We start from the raw sequence: 16,770 nt of genomic DNA on the forward strand, positions 1-16,770 counted from the left end.
ATTTCTTTTATTTTTTAACATTTGCGGAGAGAACACAAGAATTTCCGGCATACAAATGAAAAAATGGCAGTTGATACAATATGACGCGTGATATTCAAAACCACAAAAATAAAATGTGGCTAAAAATTGCTAATTACATATCAAGTAGGTAAATAGGCACACTGTGACACGTGACACCTGAAAGAAGGGATGGGTAAATCTGGTCAGGAGGTATTTACGACACGTCACATGTAATTTATGTATTTTATATCATTTATGTAATAAATGACACGGGTTTGAAAAAAGTCAATTTTTGGTTATGAAAACTTAATAAAACATACGTAAGTATATGCTCGTGTAATAATTTAAAATTTATAGTTGCTTTTAAAAGAAGTATACCCTAAAATCGATCATACACTTTCAATACAACATTTTTTTTCTGCTACGTCTGTTAGCAAAGTTAAAATTGTACCCAGATTTTAAGGTAATGAATCCAGAAAGGTAAGATGTTTTAAAATAAATATTTATCATCACATTTATACGTCAACTAGAAAGAGTTTTTGTAATTTTCCCTAAATTAATTTGTTTACCATTTAGAAAAAATAGTATTTTCGCGATATGTGTCGTGAATTCACTAAATGTAATCTCATTTTTATAACGTGTCATAAACATAATAAATGACATGTCGTGAATTGAATTTACGACGTGACGTAAATGACACGCCCATCCTTGCTTATATTAAGTCTTGTGTGCAGGCAAGCTAGAGTTCTGTAGTGCTAATAGCTGAATGATAAATATAGGCGTAGGTAACAAGTGCACACGTTACAGGTAACACTTTACCTTATTGGAGATTTGTCTACATATGGAAAATGAAGGGTGACACAACTTTTTTTTATGTTTACATTATTTGTTTTTATTAATACAGCGATGATAATTTAATAATTACTTTACAAACGTAATATTGAAGATTTAACTGTTTTCAAGACAAACAAGCAATAAATCTTGTTCCCTGACTTCAACGATGGACACATTTTGACTAATTGAGGATCATAATAAATGACCGTAATTTCACCTAAATATTACCCGGGAATCTGTTCTCTGCAACCTGTTCATCCCACTTTGAAACCCAGTCATTGGGACACAGAGATTTGTAACATTTCTTAAAGTATTGACAAGCCTCAAAGTCTTCCCCTCGCACTTTCTTGCATCTGTGGAATTTTAGGTAGCTATCGTAACAGTACCTTTGAAAAAGCAGAAAAATAATTGATTAGTACTTTAGTAATAATAATTCATTCATCCCAAATCGTAAAAAACCTCAATAGAACAAATAAGATTAAGTAATTATTATTGTAATAACAGTATTAAGAAATTCATCAAATATGTTTAAATTTTAAAATAATTTTAAAAAACATTAATTTATGAATTCATTACCTTGTTTGGTTCTGGTTTGGAAATCTGGGATCCACCGGACAAGTTCGAAATTCTTTAGGTATTGGCTCAATTGCTTCCGGCATTTTAGCTATCCAAAAAATTAGACTTTTGTAGCAAAAAGTGTACATTATGTATTTCATTTATTCCACGATTTTGTCAATAATTTCTCTCGCTTTGTATCAATAAGCCTCTGTTCTCTATTTTCAAAATTTACTATACAGCCTATGTAGCTAGGTGATTTTATTAATTGTATTAAGAAATTTAGTATCTTTGGATGTAGTACTTTTTTTAGTTTGCATAAATTCAAAAGACATTAATGAATTTTCAATTCTTGATTTTTTGGTGCTTTAATGACTTGACATTTTTTTAACATAAGCCATTAAAACAATTTAATGCTGACTCTAAATTTACTGTAGAAAATTTGAAAGAGAAAGATTCTTCAATTAAAAAAAAAAAAAAAAAAAAAAAAAAAATAGTCCGATATTCCATCGTTTGAGGACATTAACTAACAATCTGATTACTAGGACAAGCTTTTGAAATATTTAGGATTAAGTATAAGCAAGCTAAGACTTCAACATCAATATTTTTAAGTATTGCATCAATTAGAACAACATTTGAAGTACACAGCTAATCACAATTGGAATCGGTAATATGAGCAAAATTTTACTTACAAAAGCAAGGACACATCGCAATGTCATATGTACGTATTTACATAAATTGCCAAACGTTTAATGCTTAAATTACCCTACTAATAACTAGGGTACCTACACTTATATGGATAAATCTCCAAAATAATGATTAAAACTCTAGAATAAACTAAATAAAAAATAAAAAACTGACAAATCACTAGACTCCTAAACAAATGTCATATGTAAGAGCTGCATATAGTCATTTAATAACTTGGAATCCAGAAATCACTCAAAAGTTTTTAGCACTTTTTTTTCAGGATTCACATCACTGTGGAGTATTATTTGACCAGAGGTCTTGTGTTGTCCTCCTCTTGGCAGCAGACCTCTCTATATTTTTTCACCTCAGCCATGTACAGTGACCAAGCATCCTTGGGCTGTTCTATCTGCTGTTCAGTCTTAGGCTTGACAACTACACCCGTCTTGAGTATCCTGCCACCCCTTCGCTTACCAACCATCAGTGGTGGAGGAGCTACAGGCTTTTCTTCAAGGACAGTAGGTACAGATGGAGGCTCTGGTTGTGGTATCTGTTCTTGCATTTTCTTGAACATTTCCATGAAACTACCGTCGTTTTTGAAGGCATTTGATTGCACTGGGATTATAGGCTGTGCCACAGCTGGCATAAACGAACTACCGCCATACCCCCCTGCATGATTCGAGTTCTGGTTTTTATTGTACTTGTTTCTATTGTAATTCCTGTCTTGTCTGTCCCTACCTCTTCTATTCCTAGATCGGGATCTTGAATTTGATCGTGATCTAGACCTTCTGGAGCGCTTCTTGGACCTGTCCCTTTCCTTTGAATACTCCCTGTCTCTGTCCCTATCGTACCTATCTCTATCTTTTTCCCTCTCTCTATCTTTATCTCTCGGGTAATCGTTATCTTTGGGGTATTCCCTATCACGATCGCGAGACCTCGAGCGCCGGCTAGACCTCGATGGCGGCGACCTCGAGCGACTTCCGCTGCGCCACCTACGGCGTCTGTCAGGCGTAGGAGATCTCCGATTGCGGTTATTGCTCTTGTAAACGTCGGTGGCACTAAGCTTCGGCGGCGACGGGGCTGGCGGTATGTATGTCGAGTCGTCCATCACATCGTTTGAATCTTGGTCCATCTTGGATCCAGTGGCCTCGATGATGGTCGTTGTCGGGGAAGCAGATGATGGGGCCTGGACAAGAGTACCCTCTCTCTTTCTGTCCCTCTCACCTATAAGGATAGAAACTGCCTTCTATGAGTTTGGCGCAATACAAAATACATCCTGCCATTTCATACTGAAAGACTTTTATTTTTTGTTGTTTTTGTTTCTCTTTCATTTTTCACATTTTTTTAAGTGACACGTTTTTTTTATTATCTCAAAAATGAAAATTATGAAACAAATGGCTTGTTATTGAAAATCCTTCAACAATCTTCGATTGACACATGTTTTTTTTTTTTTTTTTTTTTCTTTTTTTTCTTTTTTTTCAAGTGACAAATTGATCTAGCGAGAGAAATCATTTTTAATATCTTGCAGTTGTGATGCTATTGAGATCACGTGTTATTATTTTTTGTGTAACGTGTTGTGTGACGACAAATTTAATTTGGCGTACTAATTGAAAATTGTACTGTTATTGACATTTTATAAAAAACATGTTTGAAACGTGAATGTCAAAAAAGCACATATGCCCCAAGGCCACTGATTCCTTCTTTGGTTTGCAAAGGCGCAAATACGCCCTATTTACATCTACGACTCACAACGCAACAAAACTTGGTGAAGTTACTTTTAACAAATTAAGTACATACTGAGTACAGTCATTAGTTGTCAATGATAGGCTTGAAATTTAATTATCATTGTACATGCTAATTTATTCAAAATATTATTGGTTTGAAAAGGAGAAAGCTTGAGTTATTCCACATTTCATGAAAAGAAGTGTTCTATTTTTTATATTAATATTACTTAGATGTACACTAATGATGTTATATTACATAAAACACAGAAATCCGACCAGTAGGTTGTGCTGGGTATGAGTCAGTTTGTCTTGATTTGCGACAAGTGTTTTCACAAAAATTAAAGATGCCACGATCATTTAATGATTTGTAAGATTTTGAAAAATGAAAAAAGTTGAAAGTCACGATTCGGATAAATAGCAGAAAAATTGCTTCTTTGGGGGAAACAAAAGTACCAAAATAAGGGGAACGAATGGAAGGTCGCCCTCTGTGTAGAGTTGGAACGCAAAAATAAATGTGAAAAAAAAAAAAATTAATCAATATATAAGTAAATATACGACATTTGCAGATATTTCGTTTCGATAAGTATCTCTCGTTCACTGGTATATATTTGCAAATGCGTACACGATCATACAGAGTGGATCAAGAAGGAAAAGAAAACGCAGATATACGTCGAAAGCGTCATGCAAGAGAGTCGGGAAAACTGCCCTAACCAAAAAAAAAAAAAGGACGAATTAACGAAAGGTTAATCGAAAATATGACTGAGTAGAGAGGGACAATCGATGCAGATATACAAGGACCAGGGATAGAGAATAAATAGTCGCAAAATTGTTTTTTTGCACGCAGTATGGAAATAATACCTGATTCTGCTTCTCTCGTCCAATAATAACAAAATGGCTACCAATATTTTCTCTCTCCACCAGACACCAGACCAGAGAGCTCTTTTCTTTTCTCTCTGTACACTCTACACTACAGTCTGCTACAGTAAGGAGTTGTCTGGTACTCTCTGTGTATATATATACATATATGTATTGTGTATAGAGAGTTGGCTGAACCATAGACATAGAAATATAGACTGCTCAGTGCTCGGCTACTCGCTGAATCACAGCATCACAAGTAGAAAAGGAAAGAGATATAACGTCAAATGTGGATATCTGTCTCTCTCGCACATTGCCATCGGGGGGGGGGTCTCAAGTTGAGAACTTGAGAATCAACTGTCTCCACTCTCAACCGTGCAGCGCACAGGACAAGCTCCGCTTCGTCGTTGACCGCGTGTTCATCCCCGCCAGTCCTCGCATCCCGCATAGAGGCTCTTTTACCGTCAAGCTTGAATCAGATGGCGCCAGGGCACGTCGCGGCTGTCATACTTACACACCGTCAAATTTACAGTTGTGTATTGTGACCGTGAGCCTATCTGTGTGATGAGCAAAGCAGAAGACATAACCTTTGTAAATGATTGCTGTTGTTTGCAGACAATTTTTGTTTGCATTTACGTTTAAAGATAGTAGGAAAAATGAAGTGCAGTGTAATATCCTGCGATAAGAAAGTGAAATTTAAATTTCCTTCTGATTGTGTGATAAAAAAAAAGTGGCTCGAAGCAATTGGGAGACCAACATTTTTGCCGCTCCCAAGTCATGGCTTACCTGTCCACGAGTTCTGCTTTTCTTTCACTGACTCTTGCTCCTTTCCCTTTTAAAAGCTTTTTCAATTCTGAAACTTTTAAGCTCCCATAATATTCTTTCTTGTCTTCCTTATTCATTTCAAAATTTCAAATATTGCGCTTTACCACTACACTTTAATTTCCTATGTACATACAACACTGAAAAGTAATGTTGTGTGAGTGAGACGACCATGACAGCCGCGACGTGCCCTGGCGCCATCTGATTCAAGCTTGACGGTAAAAGAGCCTCATTGTCAAAAAACGTTTTCATTTGACCAGGTGGCGGCTATTTTGCCGTTTGACACCCTGGAACTTTTTTCAAAACAACCTAACTCGTTATCAATAATAGATATCGCAAAAATACTTCGGATCTCCTCGAATCATGAGTTTTCTCAATAATTGACAAATTGGCGGCGATTTCGCAATTTACCCACCCACTCGATTCCAGGCTGGGATGGATTCCCTCATTCCCAGCTCTTAGCTCCTTCACCTTCACGCATTCAAACGTGCAACTTGCTATAGCTTTCAAGCCTGCACACACGATGTCGTTACCGGGCTTCCGTAATTTTTATTTATTATATAATGAAACTTTTGACGCAATTATTTACTTGTTTCCAGAAATCTCGACGTATTTATGATTTGAAAGAAAAGGAGCGAATATATGCCAAAAATGATGTACAAAAATTTGTTAATACATGTCGCTCAATTTGAATTGAAGATAAAAATATATCAAGACAGTATTGTATATCGTTGCATGTTAAACGAGACAGAAACGTGGTTGTTGAAAAATGGTTTATCATACAGCGAAATGGGTGCATACAAAGAGAAATTGAGTGAACTGACCGTAAGTATATAAAGAAAGTTTAAGATAGTGCCCGGATCAAAAATATTTTTATATTTTTACAGAGTAATGTGCCATTAATCTCGCGTAATAGTTTTATTAATTCAATGGCAAATTATACCGATGCCGAAGTACAAGTTATAGAATTCAAAAATACCTTTTTACACCCTCCTCTTGACGGAAATAAAATTGCCGTATTGGATATTTTTTTTTACCGATGATGAAAAAAAAAAAAATATAAAATTGAGATGCAGAAAAAAAACCATCAAGGTTTCAGAGAGAGACTTATGTTGTACTATATGTGACGCGCAAGTATTCAGACAGCCAAGTGAGTGGCATTGATTACAAATTATTAATACCTATTACGTTGGTCGTCATCCTGAATTTCAGATTACTGGAATGTGAGCAATACATTTCCCTACATCGGTTTTTGGATAGACATGACTATCGTAATTAGTTTAAATTTCTAAACATAATAATAGTAGAATTGCCGAAATTTGATGTTGAAATCAATAAATTGACAAGCCCTCTGGAGGAGTGGCTTTATTTTTTAAAAATGGCCAAACAATTCCTGATGGTGCTGTATAATCCTTTTATTCAAAAAGCACTGAAGCAAATAAAAATTACTAAATGGACGATGCACGAAATCGAGCAATACCGAAATAACGTATTGCAAGAAGAAGCTAAAGTCATAAAAAAAAAAAAATCAATTTACTAAAGAAGTAAAAAATAAATTTGGGAAAACCGGATTAGACAGTCAAACGATTTCACTTCTGATGGATACGATGGAGGCATCGTATGACATATGTCACGATGATATAATTAACGGTAGATAAAAAATATCTTGATTATTGAATAAATATGAGTATAAAAAGTATATTTATTATAAAAACGTTTACTGACAACCATTTTTATGGGGTCGCGAACACAAAATCATAGTTCGACGGTGAGCAACTTACAGCTCGTATGTCACAACGATTGGCCAAAAGTAGATTCTTAACACTGGAGAGATTCGAGACAAGCGCTAAGTGGTGAAATTGACGAACACGAGCAGCCGCACTCGAGCTCCATTATGCCGAGGTATGGATGATAACAAAATAATTTATTCTTGCCGATATAAAGTTATCAATGGTTTTTCACTAAACGCTCTGTAATACAGGTATGTGCCTTACGGTTCGGAAGTTGGAAATGACCCAATGTGCCCGTCGATCCCCGACATCCCCGACATCCCCGATGCGTATCGCTCACTATAAGTTACGAATACTATGTATGTATTATAAAATTAGGTATAAATAAACTTGTCACTTAAACTTATTCCAAAAGACTACTACATCCACGATGAGCCTGACCATTATTGGAAAAAAAGAAACTGTTGACGATGGTAAAAGTCGAATATATTTTTAAATTTACAATTATAGAGTAACGCCGAACTCGAGCAAGCGAATCTTAATATGACGGCTGAGGGCACGAGGCCTGGAATAATAATACAGACGCTCGAGCGACCGTTGAAAAAAAATCGGCTCTCCCTGTCGCTCGACTGTTGCTGCTCATCTCAGAGCAGGCAGATGTGATTCTTATAACTCTTTTTATTGCATTTACCTAACGCATCTTATCTCTGTTTTTTCTATTATCTATACGTTTGTTTTTTTATGGGTAAGAATGCAGTGAAAGTAATATTTGTTTTAATGATCTTCTCTAATGTGAATAAAGGATTTAAGAGAGTGACATATTAAGTGTACACCAAGGGTAATTGACATTTTCAACTAGTGCATTTTGTGATTGTATAAATTACTTAGACAGGTGTATACCTCTACCGACTTACAATATTTAAGGCATCAGCTACATTACTCTGCCCTATATTAGGCGCGTTCGAAAATTACCATTCGATCGTTACTTGGATCGTTCGTTCCAAAATTACAAAGAAACTAATATTGATTATAGAGCGAGTACACTGTTGTTTCCACAACCTATCGAATTTTCTGTGCATTTTTAGAACGAGCGATCCGAGTAACGAACGGTAATTTTCGAACGCGCCCATACTATTTAGTTTTCAGTTTCGTTTGCTATCAAGAATTAAAAGCTCGTACGTGTTTTAACAGTATCCTTTGTTTTAGTTTTCCATTTTTATAAGCCGCTCGCTTTCTCGCTTCATTGCTGAGTGCCTTGACTGGGAATCGACCCCACATTTCCTTGAGCTGTATCTTGGATATTTAATGTTTTTTTTTTTTTTTTTTTTTTTTACAGTATTCTATAAAAAAATTTAGATGAAAGCTGCAGTAATTTCGTTTTTTTATTTTTGATAATTTAATAGAAAACGAAAGGATATCAATGGCAAAAAAATTATGTACAAAAATAATTTTGAAAATGTGTATTATTTTATTTCGTCATAATTAAAATATAAGAGTGTGTCATGGGCGAACTATCGAAATAAATGGCAATATTAAAGCATTAAAATATTTTTTTATTTTTTTGTTTAGTTCATTGATAATTTTATTTTTATCTTCAATTCGATCTATCATTTCCTTCCTTTGTTACAATCATAGTCGCTCTTTCCAATTGTTTTTCATGTGAACTTATTTTACTTTTTATTTAACAATTAGTTCTCAATTTTCCATGCCTCCACGATTTCCAATTTTTTTCCTCTTTGAAATTCTCTCTCACGCTCTTTTTCTCTCTTGTTCACCTGTTCATATAATTATTTACTCGTACTCCATTTTTCATTACTATTTTATTTTTTCATTATGTCTTTCGCAAGCAAAATACAGTATACATAGTATACAGATCAATGTCTCTCAAAAAAGTACTATCGGCCTGAATAGGTTTTTCTTACATGCATTAATTTGAGATGTTTAATTTAAACTTGACTGTCAGTTGACACTTAAGTCGCTTATGCTTTTTTGTAACTTAGTATTTTTGTTGATAAAAAATTTGAAAGTGCAGGCCTTGTTACATTTAAAGTTACCATCAAATGTGAAAAATCTACACAGAAAGTTGTCATATAAAAACTTTACAAGGCATGTGATGGTTGTAGATTAACGAAAATTAGCGATTGTTACTTCAACATTTTATATGACTGACTGTCAGAAAAAAGCGACATCCAGCACCTGTATTTTTAAGATTCCTAACATACTTGTATAAATATTTTTTTTTTAAATAGTACACTATTTTATTTCATATTTTTCATTGATAGGTAATGTATGAAAATCAACAAACTCTATTTTCAACAACTCTATTTTCAACTTCTCTTCTTGTGTACTGGTGAGTGGCGTTTTTGAAAAGATATTTTACCACTCAGGGTTTTGCTTTACTTATCTTAAGAAAATAGTAAATAGTAATAGTAGTAAGATCAACGGCAATGAGTTGTATATGTTATTAATTTGGTTATATTTGGTTGGAACTCATTAACTAAGAGTAGTGTCTCTTAGGATACATTTTGCTGATTTCTATTTTTTAAGTCAAGTAGCAAAGTACTTAAAGCAATGTCCAAAAATTATTTTATTAGGCCAATAAACCATAGTCAGAGGGAAAGTTTTTATATTATCTATAAAATATTGTTTATGTAAGTCTATATTTTTCTGCAAGAACATGAAAAAATTCGTTCATGGTTAAATTTGTTTTATTGTATCAGTACATAATATGAAGAGTAAGATAATAAAAATTGAGAAAATATAATTCCTCTTGTTTTTCGTTATTTATTATTATTTCTTTTTTCATCATAAATTGTTTAAAATTCTATATTTATATATTTTTGCTTCACCATTCAGTCTAATTGTCATTTGATAAATGACAGGTAAGTAATTTTTATTGTATACATATATAATTCGTAAGATTATACGAGAAAAGATCATCCAAAAAATATTTCAAGTATTAATGGTGTAAATAGATGAATTAATATACATCTATAATAGTTTTTTACTAGCCAAAAATATTTTCCGTATTGACAAGAATTTTTTAAATCGGACTTGTGATCTTACATACATGTTTTATTTTTACGATTAAATATACTCTCTTAACCCATGACATTTTTATTTTTTTTGTTCATAACTTTTTTTTTGCTCACGTGTCCATACGAGCTTTTATATTTTAATTATACACATTTTTTTTAAATATTTTATTTTTATCCGCTTTTATTCTAATACCTATTTAGCTTTTTTTCTGGCTGACGGTAATAATTATAATAATAATAATTATAATAGTCTCATACATTTGTTCTTATGAGTACATTAGAGAAAACCACTAATCAATTTAAAAAAAATTACTAGTATTAATAATAAGCGATTATGATTGTATTAAAACATCAAAGAAAAAGATTAAAAGAAATTACGAGTAAAATGTAATTATTTTGTCTTTGCAAATGTAGTATGGTAATAATAATATATTCTACTAGTGACAAACAGAAAGAAAAACACTCCAAGCTTCCAAGTTTCTAAAAACAAAACACCGCTCAAGTTCAGAGTATTCAACTGATGGTACAAGATGTTACTGCCGATCCTTAAAACAAAATCTAGTCACATTCGCGATCCTTATATTATAATCAATATACATTTTCTGTTCGAAGAAAAAAAAACCAGAAATCATGTGAACGAATTCAGCCGTTTCTGGGACAATAGGTTTCGCATAATTCATCTGCTACCTACGTGCCGTAATGTACAAAAATTAATTGATACCGGGGATAGGACGTAATTGTGATGTGGTGGTAGTGACGGTGGAAATGGATGATATAAAGTATATGGTATCTGTAAAATATTTTGCCTCGAGGGGAATGAAAGAAGGTGTAGTGACTTCTTCAATTCAGAGGCAAAGTCCTCCTTGCATGAACTCCCTTTCCCCTTGACGTAGCAATTTTCTGGCTTCTCTGTGTGTTGTGTGTGTGTTTGTTCATTTCTTTTTCTGTCATCGAAGCAGATCGACTCTGTCGATGCTAGCGATATTTCTGTGAATAACCATAAAAAGAAAAAGCATTGGCGATTTTAATGAGCGATTAAAAACGTTATTTAGTAGTACAAAAAAAATTTGCAAAATAATGTACGTTGACAGCATATTTATCTCTTAATCTATTATGGTTAAAAAAGTTTTCAAGTGTAACTACATATTGCTAAGTTTATATTTTTTGATTATAATGAAACAAACAATATAAATTCTTAAGTATGCTGCATTAATTCGTCAAATCAATAAGGTACCAACTATAAAAAAATTTTGTTTGATACGTTTTCCTATAAAAAAAAAGTAATGAAAAATGCAAACATCTTTCGAGCCAATTTCACATGTATATAAATAAAATATAAAAAATGGTTGTAAATAACAAAATCAAAAATATAAATTTTTTATAAGTTTTATTTTAATTTCACTTTTAATATTACAAAAAGCCTCTATGAAGTAGTAAATTACTTAAGGATGTATTTGAATTTTTCATACGATTATCTGTAAAAATACGTGAAAAATGTCTTTTATTTTGAAAATTGCAAAAAACAAAAAAGAGAAAAAGGCGAGAGCATGAAGGTTAATTACAATAATTATAATTGTAATAATATCACGGCACTATACTTGAAAAAAAAAAAAATCAAATAATGAGCATGTTAAGTAGATTACAGTCAAAAACTACCTTGAATTTAATATGGCTGATGTCTTTGAAATGGACGTGGTCCCTGAGGTCCGTTTCTTGGTTTTCCGGGCAGTGCGTAGCCCATGTTCTCATAACCATCATATCCCGTATAGTCGTAATTGGCGTACATGTCATCGTATCCACCATATCCATTACCGTAATCAGGTATATAACCACCATATCCTAAAATTTTGAAATTTACATACCTTGTAATTTTTTACGTCTAAAGGACAACTGCTTTTTTTATGAACTTGTGTGGATGAAATTATGTGAACGGTGGTGTAAAAGAAGAATAGAGTTAAAAAAAAAAAAAAAATGGAAAGTTTTTTGTGAAAGAATGTTGTTTTTGTAAGCAAAGTAGTAATCAATGAACACAAAATAATTGTCTTTTAAATTTTTGTATTTATTTATTAACATATAGCGTCAAATTCATAATTACTTGATGTTTTCTCGTCTGAAAATACGAGGGTGTAAAACTTACAAAGTTGTGAACAACATTTATTTCGTAAATGTTAAAAATAAATACAAAAAGTTTGTTTGGTCAGTTTCAGTTTTGTTTCAGCTCATTTTTGTACAAGCTGTAATATTGGAGTCACACAAAAAAGTAATTCATGTCCGCGTGTGTGCAAAAAGAAAAAAAAAAACAAGATACTTGTAGTATAATAATAATATAACATGTGTATAATGATGACTGAAGATAGCAAATAAATTACGTTGAATTCGGAAAGCTCCCGAAGTTTTCTTAACAAAATTACAATCAACGTCAGGGGCCTTCCCGTCATTTCATAGTCTCTTTGAGAAATTGATTTAATCGTGTATATAAACTGGTCTTTCAAATATATAATTTATATACATATATATATATATATAAATACGTAAAATATGTATAAACATTAAAGTTGTTTTATCAATTAATCAATCAATCAATCAGATGTTCAGAGTCCCATGACTTGTTTTCTCATTTTAATACATCGGCGGCAAATAGTTGTTGAAATAAAAAGGTGCTCTGTTGGTGTAATTGTTATAATTAAAGGGTATTTTACCGCCACCGTAACCGTAGCCGCCGTACTGGGGTCCCCAGAAGCCTTGGCGCTGATCTTGATTGACCTTGACTTTCTTCACATCGATTTCCTTGCCCTTGATCATTTGCTTGGGCGTTTTGAGTAATTTGTATACAACATCTTTCGAGTCGAACGTCACGAAGCAATAACTTCTGCGTTGATTTTTCGTCTTGTCGAATGGTGCCTGCACCTCGACGATTGTGCCATACTGGCTGAAATAATTTCTTATGTCCTCATCCGATATTTCCGGTGTCAAACCTCCAACGAAGATTTTGCCGTGCTGGGCTTTTTTGCTCACTCGCTTAGGATCAACCTGTAATTACATTTTAATTAACAAAACCGTTCATACTGCAATATTTAGTGTTTCCACTACATGTATGTTTGTCCATTCATTGCCACACAAGAAATATGAAATGATTAGGACTTTATCGTCTTTTATATTCATTACATGAAATATTGACTCATCAGTATGAATTAATTGCCAGATAAAAACTCAACGAAACACCACAAGGACCATTAGGTTGATAAATGACTGTACGAAAATTTTCATGTACACAATATGTAAAGGATTAAAAAAAAAATAACAAAAAATTGAAAATAGACAAAAGTACCTTGCGTTTGTTGATGTAATGGTCACCAGCAGCAAGAAGCTTGTCAATGGCCTTGGGATTCTGGAAGACCATGAAGGCGAATCCCCTGGAGACTCTAGTGTAAGGATCCATCTTGATGGAGACACTCTCGATGTCTCCAAACTTGCTGAAGTACTCCTTGAGCTCGGCCTCGGTGGTGTTGCGCGTCAGACCTCCGACAAAGAGCTTTCTCTCGTCGTCCTTGCCCGGGATGCCGGCGGTCGCCTGTCCTTTGGCATCGTTACCCGCACCAGCGTTGTCATTTCCACCAGCGGCTGCGTTGTTGTCCCCAACGGAGTTGGAGTTCGGGGAGCTGTTGTTCGCCGCGCCCTCGCTCGCGTTCTCCTGGCTCTGGTATCCGTCTGCCATTATTGCCGCCTCTGTTTTCTTGGTGGTTATTAGTAGCTAATAACTAAAGTCTCCTCCGGGCTGTACCTCTGCAAAGAAAAACACGTTTTATGTTAGTAAAGCCACTCAAGAGTGCACGGCGGAATCTTATGGAGTCGTGCTCCAAAAAAAAAAAAAAAAAAAAAAAGCGCCAATCACGTAAACGTCGCGTATATAACGAACTCTCTTTCTCTCTCCCTTTCTCCGTTCTTGGCCCCGTAAACGTGAAGTAGCATCTGAAGCATCTCCGATGCATAGGCCGGCTGTTTGTCGTATTATTACACGCACGATATGCATTGAGGGGCCCCGATGTAACGTGACGTCAACCTAACCTCTCTCTCTCTAACCTACCTTACCTACCTCGATTAACGCAACTGACGTCTCAAAACAGCAAAACTTTCGCGATGTACTAACGAGTATGACAATTAAACCCTGCCGATGCTTTAGATCTGCTGCTTTTGTACAATTGCCTTGGCTACGTACAACACAACGGCTAGTCTCTAGTGCGTCCACGCTACTGTATCACCTCTATTATATATTTTATGTGTATACACAGTACCTTGCGAAACGTGCGTGCTGCCCGTGTATAGGTACTCGAGGTGGAAACTAAACTTCTCTCCGGCTGCAATATATATGTATGTATGTAGAAAGCAACGGAGCCATGCAGCACGTATAAGAAAGAAAAGAAAAACGGGGAAGACAACTATAAGCTACGACGAAACGAGGCACGCAAAAGCGTAACAATGAAGCAAACACGAATGTTTATTTTTACAAACAACTATACGTACTACATTTATCAGTGCAAAAATCGCGTTCGCGCGTAATCCCCGTACGTATAGGCGTCAGCGGCGCGCGGCGAAACTCCGAAATTCGCTTAGCCATGTTATCTGTCCGCTAATCCTCCCTCTGCGCTCTCTCTCTCTCTCTCCTCATCAACAGTCCCCTTTCCTCTTTAACTCCCGCACCGTTGTACTTAACGAGCTGCGACGTGTGACGTATGTACGAAGAAATTTGCGAACCCCGAGAATCGACTTGATTTACCGCTTAATCACCTTTACTAACATGCATCAGAAGTATTATATACCTTATACCTCTATGCTAGCGACTCAAGGGACTCTGACCAAAGTTTACTACAGTACTCGACTCCGGTGTGTACCTACATACGTATATACATATGCTTTCATATACACATTATACACGCGCGTGTATATCTATATGCTGTATCTGATCGTTTCGGAGCACACGCGAATAAGCCGGGAGAGGGGGGGGGGGGAGGAGATGAGCACTATGAAAGGCAGCAGGCACTGGAACACCGGTCCGGGGGCGATGCACCATTGTAAGAGTTCGACATCGATATTCCGGCACCCGGGGTGTAAAGACACGAGATCGTCGAGGAGGTGCGCGCCGTAGAAGCGAGAAAATAGTACGCCGACGAGGCGGACATATTGTGTATGCGGGAGGCCCCCCCCCTGGCCGAGGAAGCAGTAGCGCCGCTTGAACAACGTACAGCTTCCCCTCGTTTAATCTCTCGCTTGTTTTTTTTGTTTTGTTTTGTTGTTTTGTTTGGTTGACGAGCGGCGACGAAACGCGGTACCGAGAATGAAACAGCTACGTACCCCGAGAGAGAGAGAGAGAGAGAGAGAGAGCAGTGTACTCGAGGAGCCGCTGTTTGTGCTTTACTTACGGCGTCGTCGTGCGTCTTCTGGAGGAGGGTAGGCGAGAGAAACGGGGCTTCTTTTTCTCACTCGCTTGCTCGTTCACTCGCGTCGTGTCGTCGTCCGCCGCACGGCACACTAGCGCTCTACTTCTCTCGTCGCTGCCTCCTGCCGCCGCTCAGCCGCTAACGGCGCTGACGCCACTTTTCTGCTGCGCGCGCCCTTCGTTTTTTGCCCGCGCCCGCCGACTCTCTCTCTCTGAGATATATATATATATGTACATTTTCTTCTCTCTCTTTCACCCGCAGTCACTTTCGTGCCAAATTTCTCTCTTCTCCCGTTCTTCCGGCGCGCCGCTATCTTTTTCTCTCTCACGTGTATATTATGTTTCATCCCTTTTCTCTCCAACAGTAGGTTGCTCCTGTCCCTCTTTTTGTTAAAACATCCAAGTATCTTGCAACTTGTGTATACTGTGACAATAATACGTCGTAGAGTTGTTTCAACAAACGTTCGACACGAGAGAATTTTGTCCAAGTATAAGATGGTTTTCACAAATAAATTGGCCAAAATGTAAAAAAAAAGAGAAGAGCGCCGGTTCGCCGCGCGTGTGTGTGTCAGAAACGCGCGCATCTCCTATGTAAATCACATACTTGTATTTATGTACCTACAATCTACAAATGTATTTTCATATACCTAAGCGTGAGAGCAAGTGTAAATATATGGGTTTTTAAATAAATGATGAGTACGATGTGATTCTTTTACAGTCCAGGATGCAATTATATTTCACTTTAGGAGTTTAAGAAGATCGAAATGCGATTGAGTACCGGTTGATTCAATGTACTTAATGCACTACTGTTTAACATAAGCGATAAGTATATATTATGTTCATTGATTATATGTACGACAATTAATTTGTGCTATAAAAGGTTATACCTACCGCGTGTAATATTCAACTTCACAGAGCTAATAATGGATCTGACTGGATTTAGGCGGTCTTGCTCCGTCAGTTGACCGGTCTCTTTGACTCGGATAACGCGTTTTGTCATACCTCTAATATGAAACAATTAATTTTTTCTCGATACCAATATAATTGATAACGATATACAACGTCCGTGTATTTTTGGTAAGGAAAGGACCAAC

The 16,770-nt window shown here is 35.7% G+C and overlaps 3 protein-coding genes across 9 annotated transcripts; all 3 read right to left on the reverse strand.

The window, feature by feature from the left end:
• Nucleotides 1-871: 871 nt before the first annotated feature.
• COX6B (Cytochrome c oxidase subunit 6B) lies at nucleotides 872-4,743 on the reverse strand. The gene is made up of 3 exons (XM_014357557.2): nucleotides 4,656-4,743; nucleotides 1,411-1,498; nucleotides 872-1,220 (listed from the first exon to the last, which is right to left on the reverse strand). Exons 2-3 carry the CDS (start codon nucleotides 1,491-1,493, stop codon nucleotides 1,052-1,054), a joined length of 252 nt encoding a protein of 83 aa, XP_014213043.2. The 5' UTR covers nucleotides 1,494-1,498; nucleotides 4,656-4,743; the 3' UTR covers nucleotides 872-1,051.
• On the reverse strand, nucleotides 1,892-4,741 carry LOC149373963 (uncharacterized). The gene is made up of 2 exons (XM_089595354.1): nucleotides 4,656-4,741; nucleotides 1,892-3,297 (listed from the first exon to the last, which is right to left on the reverse strand). Exon 2 carries the CDS (start codon nucleotides 3,203-3,205, stop codon nucleotides 2,378-2,380), a length of 828 nt encoding a protein of 275 aa, XP_089451480.1. The 5' UTR covers nucleotides 3,206-3,297; nucleotides 4,656-4,741; the 3' UTR covers nucleotides 1,892-2,377.
• Nucleotides 4,744-8,902: 4,159 nt separating the features above from the next.
• LOC106642703 (RNA-binding protein squid) lies at nucleotides 8,903-15,785 on the reverse strand. 7 transcript variants are annotated; one of them, XM_014357552.3, is made up of 5 exons: nucleotides 15,660-15,785; nucleotides 13,571-14,025; nucleotides 12,942-13,272; nucleotides 11,899-12,081; nucleotides 8,903-11,229 (listed from the first exon to the last, which is right to left on the reverse strand). In XM_014357552.3, exons 2-4 carry the CDS (start codon nucleotides 13,955-13,957, stop codon nucleotides 11,906-11,908), a joined length of 894 nt encoding a protein of 297 aa, XP_014213038.2. In that variant the 5' UTR covers nucleotides 13,958-14,025; nucleotides 15,660-15,785; the 3' UTR covers nucleotides 8,903-11,229; nucleotides 11,899-11,905. The 7 variants fall into 7 exon arrangements, with proteins under 7 accessions (XP_014213038.2, XP_089451271.1, XP_014213041.2 ...); XM_089595145.1 differs by lacking the exon at nucleotides 15,660-15,785 and adding an exon at nucleotides 14,535-14,605; XM_014357555.3 differs by lacking the exon at nucleotides 15,660-15,785 and adding an exon at nucleotides 14,336-14,497.
• Between the last annotated feature and the right edge of the window lie 985 nt (nucleotides 15,786-16,770).

The sequence above is a fragment of the Copidosoma floridanum genome, unplaced genomic scaffold, assembly GCF_036245765.1.
Source record: "Copidosoma floridanum isolate Cflo_tuat_1 unplaced genomic scaffold, Cflo_Japanese_pri ptg000025l, whole genome shotgun sequence".
Classification (NCBI taxonomy): domain Eukaryota; kingdom Metazoa; phylum Arthropoda; class Insecta; order Hymenoptera; family Encyrtidae; genus Copidosoma; species Copidosoma floridanum.

What these genes read in the sequence shown, in the direction of transcription:
- COX6B (XM_014357557.2), bottom strand. Translation starts at nt 1,493, where the DNA reads ATGCCGGAAGCAATTGAGCCAATACCTAAAGAATTTCGAACTTGTCCG. An exon ending in CCAAACCAGAACCAAACAAG is followed by an intron (nt 1,221 to 1,410) that starts GTAATGAATTCA and finishes GCTTTTTCAAAG; the next exon opens with GTACTGTTACGATAGCTACC.
- LOC149373963 (XM_089595354.1), bottom strand. Translation starts at nt 3,205, where the DNA reads ATGGACCAAGATTCAAACGATGTGATGGACGACTCGACATACATACCG.
- LOC106642703 (XM_014357552.3), bottom strand. Translation starts at nt 13,957, where the DNA reads ATGGCAGACGGATACCAGAGCCAGGAGAACGCGAGCGAGGGCGCGGCG. An exon ending in ATTACATCAACAAACGCAAG is followed by an intron (nt 13,273 to 13,570) that starts GTACTTTTGTCT and finishes ATGTAATTACAG; the next exon opens with GTTGATCCTAAGCGAGTGAG. An exon ending in CGGCTACGGTTACGGTGGCG is followed by an intron (nt 12,082 to 12,941) that starts GTAAAATACCCT and finishes TCAAAATTTTAG; the next exon opens with GATATGGTGGTTATATACCT.